The sequence below is a fragment of the Salmo salar genome, chromosome 09 (genome assembly GCF_965601325.2).
Source record: "Salmo salar chromosome 09, fSalSal1, whole genome shotgun sequence".
In the NCBI taxonomy this organism is placed as follows: Eukaryota; Metazoa; Chordata; class Actinopteri; order Salmoniformes; family Salmonidae; genus Salmo; species Salmo salar.
This window is the reverse complement of record NC_138299.1, coordinates 72,776,183-72,796,582: the sequence shown is the minus strand read 5'-3', so window position 1 is coordinate 72,796,582 and position 20,400 is coordinate 72,776,183. Positions and strand designations below refer to the sequence as shown.

At 42.8% G+C, this 20,400-nt stretch overlaps 1 protein-coding gene across 1 annotated transcript in view; it reads right to left on the bottom strand.

Moving 5' to 3' along the window:
• The window catches only part of LOC106611786 (neuronal acetylcholine receptor subunit alpha-7), a 76,816-nt gene that overhangs the window by 16,858 nt on the left and 39,558 nt on the right, over positions 1 to 20,400 (bottom strand). Inside the window, exons 3-4 of the mRNA XM_014212369.3 lie at positions 12,076 to 12,120; positions 10,710 to 10,819 (exon numbers count right to left, since the gene is read on the bottom strand). Of these exons, the coding sequence (XP_014067844.1) occupies positions 10,710 to 10,819; positions 12,076 to 12,120 (155 nt within the window). The remainder of the gene's footprint in view (positions 1 to 10,709; positions 10,820 to 12,075; positions 12,121 to 20,400) is intronic.

Sequence of the window (20,400 nt, the reverse complement as noted above, 5' to 3'; positions counted from 1 at the left end):
CCATGTTTCCGTCAGCGCCAGGAAGTCTAGGGACTGGAGGGTAGCATAGGCTGAGATGAACTCAGCCTTGTTGGCTGCAGACCGGCAGTTCCAGAGGCTGCCTGAGACCTGGAACTCCACGTGGGTCGTGCGCGCTGGGACCACCAGGTTAGAGTGGCAACGGCCACGCGGTGTGAAGCGTTTGTATGGCCTGTGCAGAGAGGAGAGAACAGGGATAGACAGACACATAGTTGACAAGCTACAGAAGTGTTGTTTCTTGTATTATTGTCTCCTGTGTCTTTAGAGAACTGTTTCACTTTGATATCCTTTTTCTTCTGTCCTGATTTTCTCTTTCTTTTCTTCTGTTAACTAGATATTCTTTGTTGTTCTTCGTTAGCTAGCTAGCTTCTTCCAAAAGAGTCCCTAGCAACTGCTTAGCAACTGGTAAACAATTCAGCTTGCTAAGATAACTACAATTTTATGAAAAATAGTTATTTTCAAAAGCCTATCTTCTTTGTTTGTTGCTTGTTTTTTCTCCTATTCAGTCTTGCAGTTTTCTTTTGCTTTTTTCCGATGTACTTCACTCTAAAAACCATGTAAATTTCAATATTTGTAGGAGCTCATTTTTCAGCTGCTGCTGCTCAAATTGGAGTTCCGGAACTCATGGCCAATGTTGAATGTTTATAATTTTAAACTAGGAAAAGAGCGCCTTAGTCTTAGACTAGGGACCACACAGCAACTCCACTGAATAGCAGGCTCAGGATTGCTTTGCAATGCTTGCAGTTAGCCACTGATTCCTTCCAAAACATTTGCGATTTCCAACTTGTTGTGTAATGTTTATGTCCAATGGCCGATGAGCACCGATAGGTTTTATCTATAATTTCTCTTCATTATTTCTCTGACAGGGATTAAAAAGGATTTGCCAGTAGAATGTCGACTTGATTCATAATGATGACTGCTAGCTAAGATTTTGAAAGTATGATGTTGACATGACCAGTTCAATCAAAGCTACTGTAGATATATGATTTGGCGTAATTTTATGTGTGGCCAAACTTTATTTAACTTGGCAAGTCAGTTAAGAACAAATTATTATTTACAATGACAGCCTACCAAAAGGCCTCCTGCGGGGACGGGGGCTGGGATAAAAATAAATAAAAAATTAAGAAAAATATAGGACAAAACACACATCACGACAAGAGAGACAACACAACATAAAGAGAGACCTAAGACAACAACATAGCATGGCAGCAACACATGACAACACAGCATGGTAGCAACACAATATGACAACAACATGGTAGCAACACAACATGGCAGCAGCACAACATGGTAGCAGCACAAAACGTGGTACAAACATTATTGGGCACAGAAAACTGCATAAAGGGCAAGAAGGTAGAGACAACAATACATCACGCAAAGCAGCCACAACTGTCAGTAAGAGTGTCCATGATTGAGTCTTTGAGTGAATAGATTGACATAAAACTGTCCAGTTAAAGTGTTTGTTGCAGCTCGTTCTTGTCGCTAGCTGCAGCAAACTGAAAAGACGAGCGCCCTGGGATGTGTGTGCTTTGGGGAGCTTTAACAGAATGTGACTGGCAGAACGGGTGTTGTATGTGGAGGATGAGGGCTGCAGTAGATATCTCAGATAGGGGGGAGTGAGGCCTAAGAGGGTTTTATAAATAAGCATCAACCAGTGGGTCTTGCAACGGGTATACAGAGATAACCAGTTTACAGAGGAGTATAGAGTGCAGTGATGTGTCCTATAAGGGGCATTGCTGGCAAATCAATTTTTATTTTTGTATATTTTTTTTACCCCTTTTTCTCCCCAACAGTGCGTGTGTGCTGGAGGCGCTTGAACGCTGCGGAGACCTTGAGCCTTCTTGGATGGGCACTTCTAATGTAACTCTATGTAATGACTGCCGTGAGAGAGAGTGGACCAAAACGCAGCGGAGTTAGTGTTCATCATATTTAATTCTTAAACGGAACACTATACAACTACAAAATAAGAAACTGACAGCCAAACAGTCCTGTCAGGTGAAACACAATGACAGAAACAATTACCCACAAAACCCCAACGGAAAAACATGCACTTATGTGTGACTCCCAATCAACAACAACGAACTTCAGCTGTGCCTGATTGGGAGCCACACACGGCCCAAAACAAAGAAATACAAAAACATAGAAAAAGAACATAGAACGCCCACCCAATGTAACACCCTGGCCTAACCAAAATAAAGAACAAAAAACCCTTCTCTATGGCCAGGGCGTTACACTCTATGGCAGCATCCAAGGGGCTTGAATTTTCTAGCGTCCCCATGAGTGACAGAACACTGAGTCAATCACGGTGCAATGCTCTATTTTCTGCTGGCTTGCCCCGCCACCATAGAAAGCACTGAGCTAGGCTGAAACACCTGCATTTTGGAGCTGCTGTCAGGGATTTCCTCGTCTTCTGACGATATAACGAAATCATCGTCGGAAAAGGTAGACCAATACGCAGCAGGTATGTGATTGTTCATTTTGAACATTTATTCACTTCAAAACGAATACAAAACAACAAACAAGAAAACGAACGATTCACTGACAGTCTGCAAGGCACAAGGCTAACACAGAACAATCACCCACAAAATACAAGACAAACACACCCAACTAATATAGGACTTCCAATCAAAGGCAACACCAAACAGCTGCCTTCAATTGGAAGTCCAACCCCAATTAACTCAACATAGAACCAGACACACTAGACTAAACATAGAAATACCTAAACATAAACCAAAACCCGGAAATACTAAATCAAACACCCTTTTAACAAACACACCACCCCGAACCACATAAAACGAATACCCTCTGCCACGTCCTGACCAAACTACAATACTAATTAACCCTTATACTGGCCAGGACGTGACAGCTGCCTTATTCAAAAAAACAAAAAACAGACCATGTTTGTATGCGGCTTTATAAACTCAATTATATACACTCCCGTTCAAACATTTGGGGTCACTTAGAAATGTCCTTGTTTTTGAAAGAAAAGCACATTTTTTGTCCATTAAAATAACATCAAATTGATCAGAAATACAGTGTAGACATTGTTAATGTTGTAAATGACTTTTGTTGCTGGAAACGGCTGATATTTAATGGAATATCTACATAGGCGTACAGAGGCCCATTATTAGCAACCATCACTCCTTTGTTCCAATGGCACGTTGTGTTAGCTAATCCAATTTTATCATTTTATAAGGCTAATTGATCATTAGAAAACCATTTTGCAATTATGTTAGCACAGCTGAAAACTGTTGTCCTGATTAAAGAAGCAATAAAACTGGCCTTCTTTAGACTAGTTGAGTATCTGGAGCATCAGCATTTGTGCGTTCGATTACAGGCTCAAAATGGCCAGAAACAAAGAACTTTCTTCTGAAATTTGTCAGTCTATACTTGTTCTGAGAAATGAAGGCTATTCCATGCAAGAAATTGCCAAGAAACTGAAGATCTCGTACAACGCAATACCCTCCCTTCACAGAACAGCGCAAACTGGCTCTAGGGTTAGGTTTGAACCAGGATGTGGACATGAAGCTAGGGTTAGGGTTGAGGCTAGGGCTTAGGGTTGAACCAGGATGTGGACATGAAGCTAGGATTAGGGTTGAGGCTAAGGTTAGAGTTGAACAGGGATGTGGACATGAAGCTAGGGTTAGGGTTGAGGCTAGGGTTAGGGTTAAACCAGGATGTGGACATGAAGCTAGGTTTAGGGTTGAACCAGTATGTGGATATGGGTTGAGGCTAAGGTTAGGATGGAACCGGCATGTGGACATGAGGCTAAGGTTAGGGTTGAACCGGGATATGGACATGAAGCTAGGGTTAGGGTTGAGGCTCGGGTTGAACCGGGATGTGGCCATAGGGGTTAACCCCTAGACTCCTAGACTCAACCGGGATGGACATAGGGGTTAACCCCTAACCCCTAGACTCAACCGGGATGTTGAGTCTAGGGGTTAGGGTTGAACCAGGATGAGGACATGAAGATAGGATTAGGGTTGAGGTTAGGAATGAACCGGGATGTAGACATGAAGCTAGGATTAGAGTTGAGTCTAGGGGTTAGGGTTGAACCAGGATGTGGACATGAAGCTAGGATTAGGGTTGAGTCTAGGGGTTGAACCGGGATGTGGACATGAATGTAGGGTTAGGGTTGAACCAGGATATGGACATGAAGCTAGGTTTAGGGTTGAGGTTAGGGTTGAACTGGGATGTGGACCTGAAGCTAGGAATAGGGTTGAGTCTAGGGGTTAGGGTTGAACCGGGATGAGGACATGAAGCTATGTTAGGGTTGAGGTTAGGGTTGAACCGAGATGAAGACATGAAGCTAGGATTAGGGTTGAGGTTAGGGTTGAACCAGGATGAAGACATGAAGCTAGGATTAGGGTTGAGTCTAGGGGTTAGGGTTGAACCAGGATGAAGACATGAAGCTAGGGTTAGGGTTGAGTCTAGGGGTTAGGGTTGAACCGGGACGAAGACATGAAGCTAGGATTAGGGTTGAGTCTAGGGGTTAGGGTTGAACCGGGATGAGGACATGAAGCTAGGGTTAGGGTTGAGTCTAGGGGTTAGGGTTGAACCGGGATGAAGACATGAAGCTAGGATTAGGGTTGAGTCTAGGGGTTAGGGTTGAACCGGGATGAGGACATGAAGCTAGGGTTTGGGTTGAGTCTAGGGGTTAGGGTTGAACCGGGATGAGGACATGAAGCTAGGATTAGGGTTGAGTCTAGGGATTAGGGTTGAACCGGGATGAGGACATGAAGCTAGGGTTTGGGTTGAGTCTAGGGGTTAGGGTTGAACTGGGATGAGGACATGAAGCTAGGGTTTGGGTTGAGTCTAGGGATTAGGGTTGAACCAGGATGAAGACATGAAGCTAGGGTTAGGGTTGAGTCTAGGGATTAGGGTTGAACCAGGATGAAGACATGAAGCTAGGGTTAGGGTTGAACCAGGATGTGGACATAAAGCTAGGGTTAGGGTTGAACCGGGATGAGGACATGAAGCTAGAGTTAGGGCTGGGGGATGGATCCAGTGATTAGGTGGGACTGGGACTGGGGTTGAAGTTGTAGTTGGAGCGACTGGGTGTAGAATCTTACCTGTGTGAATGAACCATTATCAGATATGATCAGACACACGAAAACACATCCACAATGTCACTAGCACAGGTAGCACAAGTAGCACAGTATCAGAAACGAAAACACACACTGCGGGTCCTATGGGGCCCACCCTCCCTTCCCCTTCTGTCAGGGGTCCATCCCCAGCAGTGGACCCCAGCAGTGGAAACCCATTAAGGCACCTGACAGTTCTATTCAGACCCCTATCAACGACCACTTATCCCCCCAGACAACCACGAGACACCCCAAGCGATAACGTAGACGCGCCTGGGAACGCAGTCCTCAGGTTTACACACTCATTCAGCACGGTGACAGGCCCAAGCCTGAGAGAGGATTTACTGATTACCCTCGTCTCCCTATCTCTCCTTCCTGTTCCACTCAGTAGGTTGAATGATCTACCTTTTCAGAGTTTAGTAGCGTCATCAATTTCTCGTTTCGTGTCAGTGTGTTATCTGTGCTGGTTGGGCAGGAGACGTGTGTGTCTGTGTATGTGTGTATGTGTCTGTGTTGTGGGGCAGGGCTGTTGGGGCTGTGTGTGTCGCTGCCGTCCCTGGCTCATTGAATTATTCAGTACTCTGCTTCATTGTGTCAGAAAGCTTCTGCCCGCGTTCCACTGCAATCAGCACGCATATCAGCTAGTGTGTGTGCCAGAGAGCGCATGTACACACACACACACACACACACACACACACACACACACACACACACACACACAAACACGCAATCCGAACACAAAACAGGGAACATCAAACAACACATGAACATAAACCCAGAAACTGACAAAACACACCCCAAAGAAAGAATCGCGTTAACACACAATGGGACAGGTGATACCCCTGAGAGAAGGGACATAGAGCGGGGTTTTAAATCACACACACACAGAAAGAGAGAGAGAGAAGCCCTAGACATGTGTCCTAGACATGTGAGCACAGTGAAAGGGGACAAAGCATTCTGGCGACACACAGAGATCAGACAAACAACGGAGGTAGTGACAGGTTGCTGCAACCAGGGGACGTGAGTCACCTTGCTGTCTTCTCCACTTACTCAACACCTCATTCTGCACCTCCACGCACGCATGGTAATGAGATGGAGCAGCTCAGAGAGAGAGACAGAGAGAGAGATTAAACCCAATGAAAGACACACAGAGATAGCAAGAGAGAAGTAAGAGATATGGAAAGGAACATCCAACCAGAGAGCAGAAGAGACAGTCAGTCCAGTCTGCCCCGAGATGAAGAGAGAAGAAGAAGAAGAAGAAGAAGAAGAAGAAGAGAACATTCTCTTTGGAGGTCCAGCCAGGGTTCTATGTTACTGCTCTCTCCAGCAGCTGAGGGAATAGTATGGCTAATGCCTCTGAAACAGAGTAGAAGTTATCCAAGCACATTATTCTGGATATGCCTTCCCTGCTCCCAGATCATTAGGATCAGGCATACAGGGAGACAGCCCCAGGGGCCTGATGAGTTGGAGTGGGGATATGTCCCTCTCTATCTCTGCATGCCTATCACACTGAACATCAGTGTAATGATAATGTGAGCCTCATCTCCATATGTTCCCAGTATGAATACACATACACACAATACTCAGTACAGAGAAGGAAGGGGGGGTAAAAAAAAAATCTTAACTCTATTTTCTTAAAACTGCATTGTCGGTTACGGGCTTGTAAGTAAGCATTCCATGGTAAGGTCTACACCACTTGTATTCGGCGCATGTGACAAATAAAATGTGATTTGATTTGAAGAGAGAGAGAGAGAGTGATTATCTCGCTCTTTTTTAAACGGAATGTGTCCGCTCACATTGCTGTCATAGTCACAGCGGCAGGTAGCCTTGCGGTTAAGAGAGCTGGGCCGACCACCGAAAGTTCGAGGTGAAAAATCTGGGGATGTGCCCTTCAGCAAAGCACTTAACCCTAATTGCTCCTGTAAGTCACTCTGGATAAGAGAGTCTGCTAAATGACTACAATTTATTTGAGAGTATGCTCTGCCAAGGCTAGAGACACACACACACACACACACAGGTCTATGCAGTTGAGACACAGATGGCAGCTAACACTTCCAACTATCTCCTGTGGATGGCTGCCTGTCTGAAGTCATTTGAGTTTTATAGGAGATCTGGACAGACAGGTACAAACACCTCCGTTTATTATTGCAGATAGCATGGGAGATGATCAGCCCCACCAAATTAGAATGGCAATTTGTCAACACATCCCTAATATATATGATTGTAATAGGCAGTGCTACTCAATGTCCTGCGGTGTAACTGTGTTACAGTATATCTGGGCTATGTGTGCACTATAGTTGATTGCTAGTGATATGAAGACGGGTGCAGTAATGTTATTGTTATTGTTCTGATCTCTACTGTGCGGCGTGTGCATGTCCCGTCTGGCTCCTTGAGTTGGATGTCCTTGGTCTGATCGATCAGCAGGGAAATGAAAACATTGACTTTTCCCTGTCCTTCTCTAACAAGGGAGATGGTCATGTAGTAACTGATCTAATGGTGATTAAAGTCTGTTTGGTGCTGATCCACGTCTACACAAGGTTATGGCGTGAGATATGTGTACTTGTAACTGTAGAATTGTCAGTGCCCACATGAAAAAATACTACAGTTTACTATAGAGTACTACAGTACTTACTATAGAATTATGTAGTAAACTGTAGTGTACTGTAGAATACTATACTACTCACTAATATCCCTCGATCATGTGTAGTACTTACTATAGAATGTTGTAGAACACTATAGTAAATACAACAGTATACTACAGGCCGCAAAAACACTTCAGTGAATACTACAGTAATGTCCGCAAACAAACACTACAGTGAACACTACAGTAAGGTCCGCAAAAAAAACACTACAGTAAACACTACAGTATACTACAGTCCGCAAAAACACTACAGTAATTACTATAGTATATCCACAGTATTTTTACTATATTAAACTGTAAATACTACTTTAGTCCACAAAAACACTACAGTGAATACTATAGTATTTGTACCATAGTACAATACCATAATAAAATGTGGGTGTGTACAATGCTCAGTGTGAATGTACCTTTTCCTATGATTATCTATACGTGTCATGTTTGAATTGTTTTTGTGGAATACAGTAACATATAGCCTTTCACACCTCCCATGCGATTACATTCAGCACATCGTGTTTACGAAGCACGTTACTATTAAGGATTCCTTCACGGCAATTTATCAATGGAATCAACCACATTGAAATCTAATCCTGCTAAGCGCTGAGTCACAAACAAACAGCAATCAGAGATGTGTTCGACGTCCCTCTCATCCCCCGGCCCTCGACGGCTGAATACCAGACAGACTGAGATACGAAAGGATCGTTCAGAGGGGGAAATGAATGAAATGGAATGCAGAAAAAGAACGCATAATCTGTAACATGCTGTTGATCCTTCCATTGTGCGTGCCTATACAACCCTCCGTACTGAAATGGTCTTTTGATGAGATACATGGGATGTATTGAACTGACTCATTAAGGCTCTCGTTAATCAAACGCAATAGAAGTGAATACATTCATTATTGCGTTTGCTCATCTCAAAAGCATGCTAATGAGACTGGGTTCCTCTGCTGTACACCGCTGTCAGACTAGCGTGTTATTGCTTACGCATTCATGACGAACGGTTTAATGGCGTATGTTATGTCATGAAAGTCTGCTGTGTCAGTGTGTGTCTATATGTGTTTGTGTGTCGATATCATTGAAGCAGACTTGCAAATTTGAACTTGCCTTTTGGGGCAGCTAAACAAACCTCAGCAACACTCTGAAACTGGTTCTCCTCGGCAGCTCCATTATATTAGAGGGTCGTGGCATGATCTACAAGGTTAACTTTGCTCTTGTGCTGAAATTTGTCAACGTCTGTGATGTTTACGTCACATGACCCAAACCAATGACCCTAACCGTCACGTAACTTTTTTATAGCGTCGTAAAAGAGGGCATGCCAAAGAATTGTTTGAGCATGTTTATTTTATTGCGAAGAATAGAAGAGAACAGACGCATTTTACATGAATGAAAAGTATGTTTCCTGCTACCTTTGACCTTTTTGGACGTGGTGAGGAGTGAAGCAGGTTAGGTGAAGAGAAGAGGGGTGAGATGGGGAGAGAAGTAATCCATTTTCCAAATGCAGCAGTGCTTTTAAAATTAGGATTAAATACCAATTGTTTCTCTCCTTAATCCTGTGATGGTGTGGTGTTGTGTGTTTGGGGTGTACGCGCATGGAGATTGTAATTAAGCAATAATACACTCAAGTCCATATGTTATGACATTTTTATCATGGCTGTGACGTGGTTGCGCTGGTTGATCGTTGGTTGATCGTTCCGGGAACTTTGCAGGTTGCTGGCTAACTACACAGCAAACTAGCTGCAGTTCATGTTGTTTTACCAGTTTTGATGCTGATTGGTGATTTCGACTGGCTGAGAAAAGCTGCATTCCTCTCTCCTCTGCCGACACATTCATTAATTTGGGAGACTGTGGAGATCAAATTTCAATATTGCAAAAATGTTGCAAATGTCGGAGATCATGTCTAGGTGCTTTTTACAGTGGAGATCAAGTGAATTAATTGCGTGGCTGGGCAGATCTGTAAAAGTAGTAGTACTACTAGTAGTAGTAGTAGTAGTAGTAGTAGTAGCAGTAGCAGCAGTAGTAGTAGTAGCAGTACTAGCAGTAGTAGTAGTAGTAGCAGTACTAGCAGTAGCAGTAGTAGTAGTACTAGCAGTAGTAGTAGTAGTAGCAGCAGTAGTACTAGCAGTAGTAGTACTAGCAGTAGTAGTACTAGCAGTAGTAGTAGCAGTAGTAGTAGTAGCAGTAGTAGTACTAGCAGTAGTAGTACTAGCAGTAGTAGTAGTAGTACTAGCAGGTTTCCAACGTAATTAGAACAGTAAAAATAAATGTTGAGTCATACCCGTGGTATACGGTCTGATATACCACAGCTGTCAGCTATATCTTTCTCACATGTCTAGCCAGTGCATTTACTTGTGTTTTGCCCTACATGGCAAAGTGAAGGAGTAGATACCATCTCTGTAAGCTTTTCCCAATAACAGGAGAAGGGGGTTAAGAACAGAGAGAGGAGACAGCATAAACCCGACCTGATTCCAAACACTGTGCACGTCTAAAAACCCATATACCCAACTGCATCTCAATGCTAACTCTCACATACACACACACAGAGATACACTTCGGGAGACTTCCAAACTAAACACGGCCGTAAACATATTTCACATTCAGGTCCCGTCCCTCCAGGCTGGCTGATGCCAGGTCACAGATGCTCCGTTGCTGTTGGTTTATGAACCAAATCTCAGCTCTAAAGCCATCCAAAGAAAGGATCAATCATAAATGACTGTCATCACTAAGTTGTGGGAGGTGAGGGGGTTGTGGGAGGAGGTGAGGATGATGGGAGGAGAGGATTAATGGAGAGAGGACGGTGATGGGAGGTGGGGGGGGGGGGGGGGTTGTGGGAGGTGAGGGGGTTGTGGGAGGAGATGAGGATGATGGGAGGAGAGGATTAAATGGAGAGAGGACTGTGATGGGAGGTGAGGGGGGGGGGGTTGTGGGAGGAGAGGAGTATCATGGGAGAAGATGGGGGTTGTGGGAACACACCTGTTGTAGAGGAGGATGTCAGGGGTCCAGATCTGGCTGGAGGGGAAACGTAGGTTCTGAACCCCGGGGTAGTTCTCTGGATTCCAGCTCAGGTACACATCAGTCCAGTACTGAGGACAGAACACAGAGATACACATCAGAGATAATCCCACAGCAGAGAGGTACATCAGTCCAGTACTGAGGACAGAACACAGAGATACACATCAGAGATAATCCCACAGCAGAGAGGTACATCAGTCCAGTACTGAGGACAGAACACAGAGATACACATCAGAGATAATCCCACAGCAGAGAGGTACATCAGTCCAGTACTGAGGACAGAACACAGAGATACACATCAGAGATAATCCCACAGAAGAGAGGTACATCGGTCCAGTATTGAGGACAGAACACAGAGATACACATCAGAGATAATCCCACAGAAGAGAGGTACATCGGTCCAGTACTGAGGACAGAACACAGAGATACACATCAGAGATAATCCCACAGAAGAGAGGTACATCGGTCCAGTACTGAGGACAGAACAAAGAGAGATGGTCAAAATAAAAACAAGAAAAGAAGTGTAGAGTTAAGTGACACAATTCAGATTGTCTTCCACCAAGTTCCATGGGGGGGGGGGGGGGGGGGGGGGGGCAGTCTGTCTCTGATAAAAGATCCAGTCTGAGCTTGGGTCTTGGCAGTCTGTCAACTGAAGGGTTGTGACTGCACTTGTCTCTTATGAATTCACACTAGCTGACAGACATTGAAATGTATTTCCCATGGCCCGCCTGGGAAGCGTCGCATAAACCACACAGCAGTGACACGCTGAGTGATTGGCTCGAAAATTGAGGCCGACGTCCTGTCAGGAAGACTTCGATAAAGGAGTAAATGACTCGATAAAAAAAATCAAATAGAAATGAATTGATGGGAAATTGGACAGAGGTCTGTATGTAGTGACTGCGGAGAGTGGAGGCGTTGTTCTCCTTCTCCTGTGTCATGTCGATGATAGAGACCAGACAAGGTGGACCGCATGCCCCTCCCACAAATCCAACCTCATCAACTCTCCATAAGCATGTATCCTCCAGATTACCAAGGAAACATCGGGATAAGCAACCTAAACTCTATGTCCAATCCAATATGTTGGATCAAGCTCAGATTGGCTAAGAGAAACTAGCAGTTTTAATTTAACAGAAGCAATATTTCAAGAGACAATATGGGCAGGCTATTGTCATCTCAATATACAACTAACAGGATGAGGTCCTACCAGACAACCCCTGCGGCATATCAATTTGAGATGGTGTTACAGCCTTTTTGGTGGGATGGGGGATATGCATATGAGAACATAATGAGTCACAGTGTCATTCAGTACTCAACCATTTCTACTCACCAGCTGTAGCCATGCGTTGGTCATCAGCACCTGGTTCTTCTCATCCTGACCAAACAGAGAAGAAAAGAACAATTCAATCGCTACAACAGGAAATCATCACAATGAATAGAAAATTGTAAGGTTTTGATGAGTGTCTACTGTAGGTTTGGCATGGGCGCAAAACAACTGGGCAGTGAAACCTCTCTAAAAGCTGCATTTATGTAACCACCGTGTTTTTCTACGCATTGGTTTCAGTGGAGGCATGTAGCACATCATTATTAGATGCCTCATTTCAAAATCTCTAACAACAAGCCCCGTGGACCTAAACAACGAGAGAGAGAGAGAGAGAGAGAGAGAGAGAGAGAGAGAGAGAGAGAGAACTCAGATTGCATGATCTGAGTAAATAGGGCACTTAGCAAGATGTAAAGTGTCCTTTTGTCTTGTTCTCTGCTCTCTCTACATTATCTCTCTCTCTTTGCAGATCTCCGTTTTGGTCTGTTTCTGCCTCTCTTCAACTATATCAGTCATTAACACTCACTTCTAACAATTAGGGCTGGGTTATGTGCCAAATATTTCTACATATCCAGGATTCCATCAAATGATCCAGATGATGCAGATGGAAAAGTTAGGGTCAAATCTATGAAGAGAAAGTATTAACCCTCCACCAACTCAAGGGTGATCACAGCAGAGCTCACACACACACACACACACACACACACACACACACACACACACACACACACACACACCTTTAGTAATTTAGCAGACACTCTTATCCAGAGCAATTTACAGAAGAAATTAGGGTTAAGTACCTTGCTCAATACACACCACACACATACACACACACACACACACGCACACGTTGTCACTCCGATAGAAAGTTACAAAAAAAATGTAATGTCTTCAAAATGTCAAAAGACCTTGGCATTTAAAACAATATTTCCTATCTAAATGTTTTAAGATTGTTATCATTCTTATCCCTTGCCTAACAATGTCTCAGCTGGTGTCTGATACCTGTCTAATTGCTGTCCATGAGGAGCCTGGAGCCAATCAAAACTAACTGGCTCCCCTACACGAGCAGCAGAAAGGCATCAACAGATTGGAATTTAATTTGCAAAGTAATTAGCTAGCATGATGAAGAAAACAATTTACAGGATGTGGTGGGATGTGAAAAAAGGAATTCTCTCTCACACAAACAGACACAAACACCACATTCCATCAAATCCAGCATTATCGTAAAGAGACTTTCCAGGAAGATTTGCATACTTTATAGCCAGTCGTTTTGAAAGTAGCGCTCAAGACCCAAAACGGGTCCCCCGAAAATTGTGTACTACATCATATATGTGCAGATATCTGCAGTATGTCATTGCTCTCTCTCTCTCCCTCTCTCTCCCTGCTGTTTCACCTAGCCGTTAGGTACACCCTGAAACCGCAATGGATAATGCTGGGCAGGCCTGGGCCAGCCTTCTTTCATGGTGAAACTGTCAATGTGCATCTTGCTAGCTGTCACTCAAATGATGAGGGGCTGAAGAGCATTAGCTAACATTTTAATTGCATTAGTGAGGTTGAACACTGATGTTGGGCAATTAGGCCCGCATTTGGCATTTCAATTCATCCCAAAGGTGAATGTTGACGTCAGGGCTCTGTGCAGGCCAGTCAAGTTCTTTCACAACAATCTCAACAAACCATTTCTGTATGGACCCCACTTTGTGCACGGGAGCATTGTCATGCTGAACCAGGCCTTCCTCAAACTGTTGCCAAAAAGTTGGAAGCACAGAATCATCTAGAATGTCATTGTATGCTGTAGCGTTAAGATTTTCCTTCACTGGAACTAAGGGGCCTAGCCCGAACCATGAAAAACAGCCCCAGACCATTATTCCTCCACCACCAAAACGTACAGTTGCCACTATGCATTCGGGTAGGTAGAGTCTCCTGGCATCCGTCAAACCCAGATTCGGACAGCCAGATGGTGAAGCGTGATTTATCACTCCAGAGAACGCGTTTCCACTGCTCCAGAGTCCAATGCCGGTGAGCTTTACATCACTCCAGCCGACGCTTGGCATTGTGCATGGTGACCTTAGGCTTGTGAGCGGCTGTTCGGCCATGGAAACCCATTTCATAAGGCTCCCAATTAACAGTTCTTGTGCTGAGGTTGCTTACAGAGGCCATCTGAAACTCGGTAGTGAGTCAGCACTCGATGATCCCGTACTGTGAGCTGAACCACTTTGCGGCTGAGCCTTTGTTGCTCCTAGACGTTTCCACTACACAATAACAGCACTTAGAGTTGACTGGGGTAGCTCTAGCAGGAGAAAAATTTACGAACTGACTTGTTGGAAAGGTGGCATCTTATGACGGTGCCACGTTGAAAGTCATTGAACTCTTTAGTAAGGACATTCTACTGCCAATGTTTGTCTATGGAGATTGCACGGCTATGTGCTCGATTTTATACACCTGTCAGCAATGGGTGTGGCTGAAATAGCAGAATCCACTAATTTGATGGGGTGTCCACATACTTTGTATATATAGTGTATGTTCAATTGGGTGCATCAACAAAACACCAAATGATGGAATTTCTACTGGAATAAAGTGTCACACCCTGGCCATAGAGAGGTTTTTGTTCTCTATTTTGGTTAGGCCAGGGTGTGACTAGGGTGGGCATTCTATGTCCTTTTTTCTATGTTTTTGTATTTCTTTGTTTTGGCCTGGTATGGCTCTCAATCAGGGACAGCTGTACATCGTTGTCGCTGATTGGGAGCCATACTTAGGTAGCCTGTTTTCCTTTGGGTTTTGTGGGTGGTTAATTTCTGTTTAGTGTTGTTACCTGACAGAACTGTTTTGGCTGTTGTTCGTTTCTTGTTTTGTTTAAAGTGTTCCATTAAAATATTATGATGAGCACTAACCACGCTGCGCCTAGGTCTACTCCATTCAACAGCCATTACATAAAGGTGTCACATCCCTTCAGACAGTCTTCACACCCCTTGATTTTTTACACATTTTGTTGTGTTACAGCCAGAATTTAAAATGTATTAAATTGAGATATATTTGTCACTGGCATACACATAATACCTCATAATGTCAAAGTGGAATTGTGTTTTTAGAGATATTTACTAATTAAGCTAAAATTTCTTGAGTCAATAAGTATTCAACCATTTTGTTATGGCAAGCCTATATAAATTCAGGAGTACAAATTTGCTTAACCTCTAGGGGACCCCTTCCCGTTCTTATCCCGTTAACGGGATTGATTTTACAGTCAGTGGAAAATCAGAGCGCCAAATTCAAAACAGCTAAAATCTCTCAATTCCATTTTCTCAAACAATCAACTATTTTACACCATTTTAAAGATACACTTCTCGTTAATCCAACCACATTGTCCGATTTCAAAAAGGCTTTACGGCGAAAGCATAAAATTAGATTATGTTAGGACAGTTCCAACACAAGAAAAACCACACAGCCATTTTCCTAGCAAGGACAGGCGTCACAAATACCAGAAATATAGCTAAAATGATGCACTAACCTTTGACGATCTTCATCAGATGACACTCCTAGGACATTATGTTACACAATACATGTATGTTTTGCTCAATAAAGTTCATATTTATATCCAAAAACAGCATTTTACATTGGCGCGTAATGTTGAGAAATGTTTTCCCTCCAAACCTTTCGGTGAATGAGCACAATGAGCACACATATTACAAAAATACTCATCATAAACTTTGATCAATATAGAAGTGTTATGCACAGAATTATAGATACACTTCTCCTAAATGTAACCACTTTGTCAGATTTCAAAAAAGGTTCACAGCGAAAGCACAATTTGCAATAATCTGAGTACAGCCCAGAAGACACCAATAACAAGCAAACAGAAACCCGCCATCTTGGAGTCAATAAAACTAAGAAATTACATTATAAATATTCACTTACCTTTGATTATCGATAAAGTTAATATTTATGTCCAAATAATCAATTTTGTTCGCGCGTTAGGTTCACTATCCAAATCCACAACGCGCATGCTTACTTAGTCCAGACGAAAAGTCAAAAAAGTTATACTACAGTTTGCAGAAACATGTCAAACAATGTATAGAATCAATCTTTAGGTGGCTTTTATCATATATCTTGAATAAAATTCCAACCGGACCTTTCCGTTCTCTTTAGGAGTGAATATGAACTCAGCTCGCTCCCAAGTCCTTGCGCGTGACTGAGCCCATGCCTTATAATGGGACACCTACTTCCTTGGGTTGTTATTCCCATCAAATTCACCATAGAATCTTCAAACACCGTTCTAAAGACTGTTGACATCTAGTGGAAGCTTTAGGAAGTGCAAAATGAACCCTAAGTCACTGTATACAGTGGGGCAAAAAAGTATTTAGTCAGCCACCAATTGTGCAAGTTCTCCCACTTAAAAAGATGAGAGAGGCCTGTAATTTTCATCATAGGTACACTTCAACTATGACAGACAAAATGAGAAAAAAAATCCAGAAAATCACATTGTAGGATTTTTTATGAATTTATTTGCAAATTATGGTGGAAAATAAGTATTTGGTCACCTACAAACAAGCAAGATTTCTGGCTCTCACAGACCTGTAACTTCTTCTTTAAGAAGCTCCTCTGTCCTCCACTCGTTACCTGTATTAATGGCACCTGTTTGAACTTGTTATCAGTATAAAAGACACCTGTCGACAACCTCAAACAGTCACACTCCAAACTCCACTATGGCCAAGACCAAAGAGCTGTCAAACGACACCAGAAACAAAATTGTAGACCTGCACCAGGCTGAATCTGCAATAGGTAAGCAGCTTGGTTTGAAGAAATCAACTGTGAGAGCAATTATTAGGAAATGGAAGACATACAAGACCACTGATAATCTCCCTCGATCTGGGCCTTTTAGTAGTGGTTTCTTTGCAGCAAACCGACCATGAAGGCCTGCTTCACACAGTCTCCTCTGAACAGTTGATGTTGAGATGTGTCTTGAACTCTGTGAAGCATTTATTTGGGCTACAATCTGAGGTGCAGTTAACTCTAATGAACTTATCCTCTGCAGCAGAGGTAATTCTGGGTCTTCCATTCCTGTGGCGGTCCTCATGAGAGCCAGTTTCATCATGGCGCTTGATGATTTTTGCATCTGCACTTGAAGAAACTTTCAAAGTTGTTGACATTTTATGTATTGCCTGACCTTCATGTGTTAAAGTAATGATGGACTGTCGTTTCTATTTGCTTATTTGAGCTGTTCTTGCCATAATATGGACTTGTCACAACACAACTGATTGGCTCAAACGCATTAAGAAGGAAAGAAATTCCACAAATGAACTTTTAACATGGCACACCTGTTAATTGAAATGCATTCCAGGTGACTACCTCATGAAGCTGGTTGAGAGAATGCCAAGAGTGTGCAAAGCTGTCATTAAGGCAAAGGGTGGCTACTTCGAAGAACACTTTTTGGTTACTACATGATTCCATATGTGTTATTTCATAGTGTTGATGTCTTCACTATTATTCTACAATGTAGAAAATAGTACAAATAAAGAAAACCCCTGGAAGGAGTAGGTGTGTCCAAACTTTTGACTGGTACTGTATGTAAATGAGATATTTCTGTATTTCATTTTCAATAAATTGGCAAAAATTTCTAAAAACATGTTTTCACTTTGTCATTATGGGTGTGTAGATGGTTGAGAAAAAAAACATTTATTTAATCCATTTTGAATTTAGGCTGTAACACAACAAAATGTGAAATAAGTCAAGGGTTAGGAACATTGAAAGCACTTTAGTTCCAGGCACTTATAGAATCTACGCGCATTGAAGCTGTTCTGTCGGTTCATGGTGGCCCAGCACCCTATTAAGACACGTTATGTTGGTGTTTCCTTTATTTTGGCTGTTACCTGTACGTGCGCTTCCTTCAGTGTGTGTGCGTGTGGAGCGCCAGTCAGTCAATGTTGTTTACATAAAGGTGATAAATACATTAACAACTCTAAAGTTATCAGTGCTTCCCTGAGGATCAAGGTGTTGCAAAGCACTAACTTACAGTATCCTGGCTAATATCCACCGTGCTATGCTAACAGAAACAGGCTCTGAGACCATTTGGACTATGCTAGGCTAATACTGAATCTGCTATGTTAATACGAGCTGTGCTGGCTTACAATAGCTACTGAAGCCTGGTGTTTTTGCATTCGGATGGCCTGACCAATGACTAGTGTGTCAGAAAGGCTAAATTGACAGAAAGGCTAAATTGACTATGCTAATCAGCTACTGGAATACCAAATGAGTTTATTACTGTTGATCTAAAGACATTACTGCCAGTGATTACCATTACCACACGTAATCAAGCAGTAATGTTATTGTCTGTAACTGTGATACATTGAACCATGTGTAGAGCTGTGCTGTAGCTATGGCGACAGGTAGGCTACTTTGAAAGGTTACATATGACATATGGAACACAGGGAGAGATTTCATGCTTAAAGCAGCTCTTCCTCAGAAATAATCATGTGTCACATTCTCACCTACTCAATTTAGAAATCTGAGGAGAGACAATGGTAGGTTGTTTTTTATGCATAATTCAGGTCAACATTGGGCCACATTAAGTGTTTAATGTAACTGGAAAATAAACTAAAAAAATGGCTCTGCATGATAAACTCAGCCAGGTCACCTGTGATACAAGTCAGTATTCGACGTCCATCCATGTCTGAGGACGTCGGGAGATGACATGGAAACCAGCCACTAGGGGCAACAGTGAGCGCTGTTACCTTCAAGTAGGTTTTGGTTTTGCCGGGTGTTGTGGACGGGGATGGTGGATGGGTGTAAGCATCTGCCTCTGATTCCAAAGGGCCAAATGTTGCATGTTTGAATCCAGCGATAGAAGATTCTTTTTGATACTTTTGTTGTAAGCCTATCCCAAACCTTAACCCTTTACCTTAACCATTGTGAGTTAATGCCTAACCTTAAAAATGTGGAGTTAATGCCGAAAGGTTAACCTTAAACACTTCAAAATGTTACGTTTGAGAAACATTGATGAACGTGTAATTCTGACTTGAGACTGTAAGAGCTGGGATAAACCACAACCCACACACATTATTATGGTGAAGCTTCCAGGCAGCCGGTCAACAGTAACATGTGTTACAATGTTTCAAATGTTTGTTTTCAATTTAAAAAAATTGCACTGCATACTTTTCCTGCTCTTTTAACTGATTAAGCGTGGCTTTGATAACGATGGATTGTACAAACATTCTGGAATACTCATCACATTTTCTACGGATTTACAAAAAACATGTACCTCCTCTGGCACTGCATATCCGAGACAAACTTCAGTGCTTCGGGAACAGCTGGTATGGGCAGAAGGAGGAAAATACTAACAATAGAAGTTAACAGACCTAATATACGTGGAAAACACAATCTCTCACGTCAATGCAGAACTCTAACTGAATTATGGGATGTCACAAAATACGTCCCAGAATGCCCCAGAAACTCTGAATGTGCTTGTTTGTAATTCAAGATCATTGATAAACAAAGTGGATGAATTTGAACTGCTTCTTCAATCAGTAAATGCAGTTACTGGATGTGTCACTGAAACATGGGCCCACGAAAATATCCCAGATTAATCTCTTTTCGTACAAGAGTATCAGCTGTTCAGAAATGACAAGTCCAGAGAGGGGATGAGAGTAGCTATGTACGTAAATCACAGTATTCAGGAAAAGAGAAGAACTGACCTAGAGGAGTTTATTTTAAATTTAACCAGGCAAGTCAGTTAAGAACAAATTCTTATTTACAATGACAGCCTAGCAGGGAACAGTGGGTTAACTGCCTTGTTCAGGAGCAGAACAACAGATTTTTACCTTGTCAGCTCGGGGATTCGATCCAGCAACCTTTCGGTTACTAGCCCAACCCTCTAACCACTAGGCTACCTGCCACCCCTGCCGTATATGTGGCTTCAACTTCGTCCTAAACCACTCGGCAGCTCAGTTTCAACTCTGGAAGTGGGAGTACTCTACCATCCACTAATGAGAAAACACTTCAGCAGAACACTGTGGATTATCTCATAAATACTATCCATGTGATCAGGATGTCCTCAGGATGTCCATCCCGTGTAGACTTTAATCACCTGCCCATCAAGATGCTGACAAACTCCCATCCAGACATGAAACAAGTGGTCAAAGACATGATCAGAGGGGACTCCATCTTAGATTGGATCATTATAAATCTGAAGAATCACTACAACACCCCCACTGTACTTGCTCCTCTCGGATCCAGTGATCACAAATGTCTGCTGTTCTCCCCAAACACAACATCAGGAGGGAAAAGTGAGGTGCAGTGGGAAAAAAGGACGTCTGGTAACCCAGAACAGAAAGGAGGCCTTGGCAT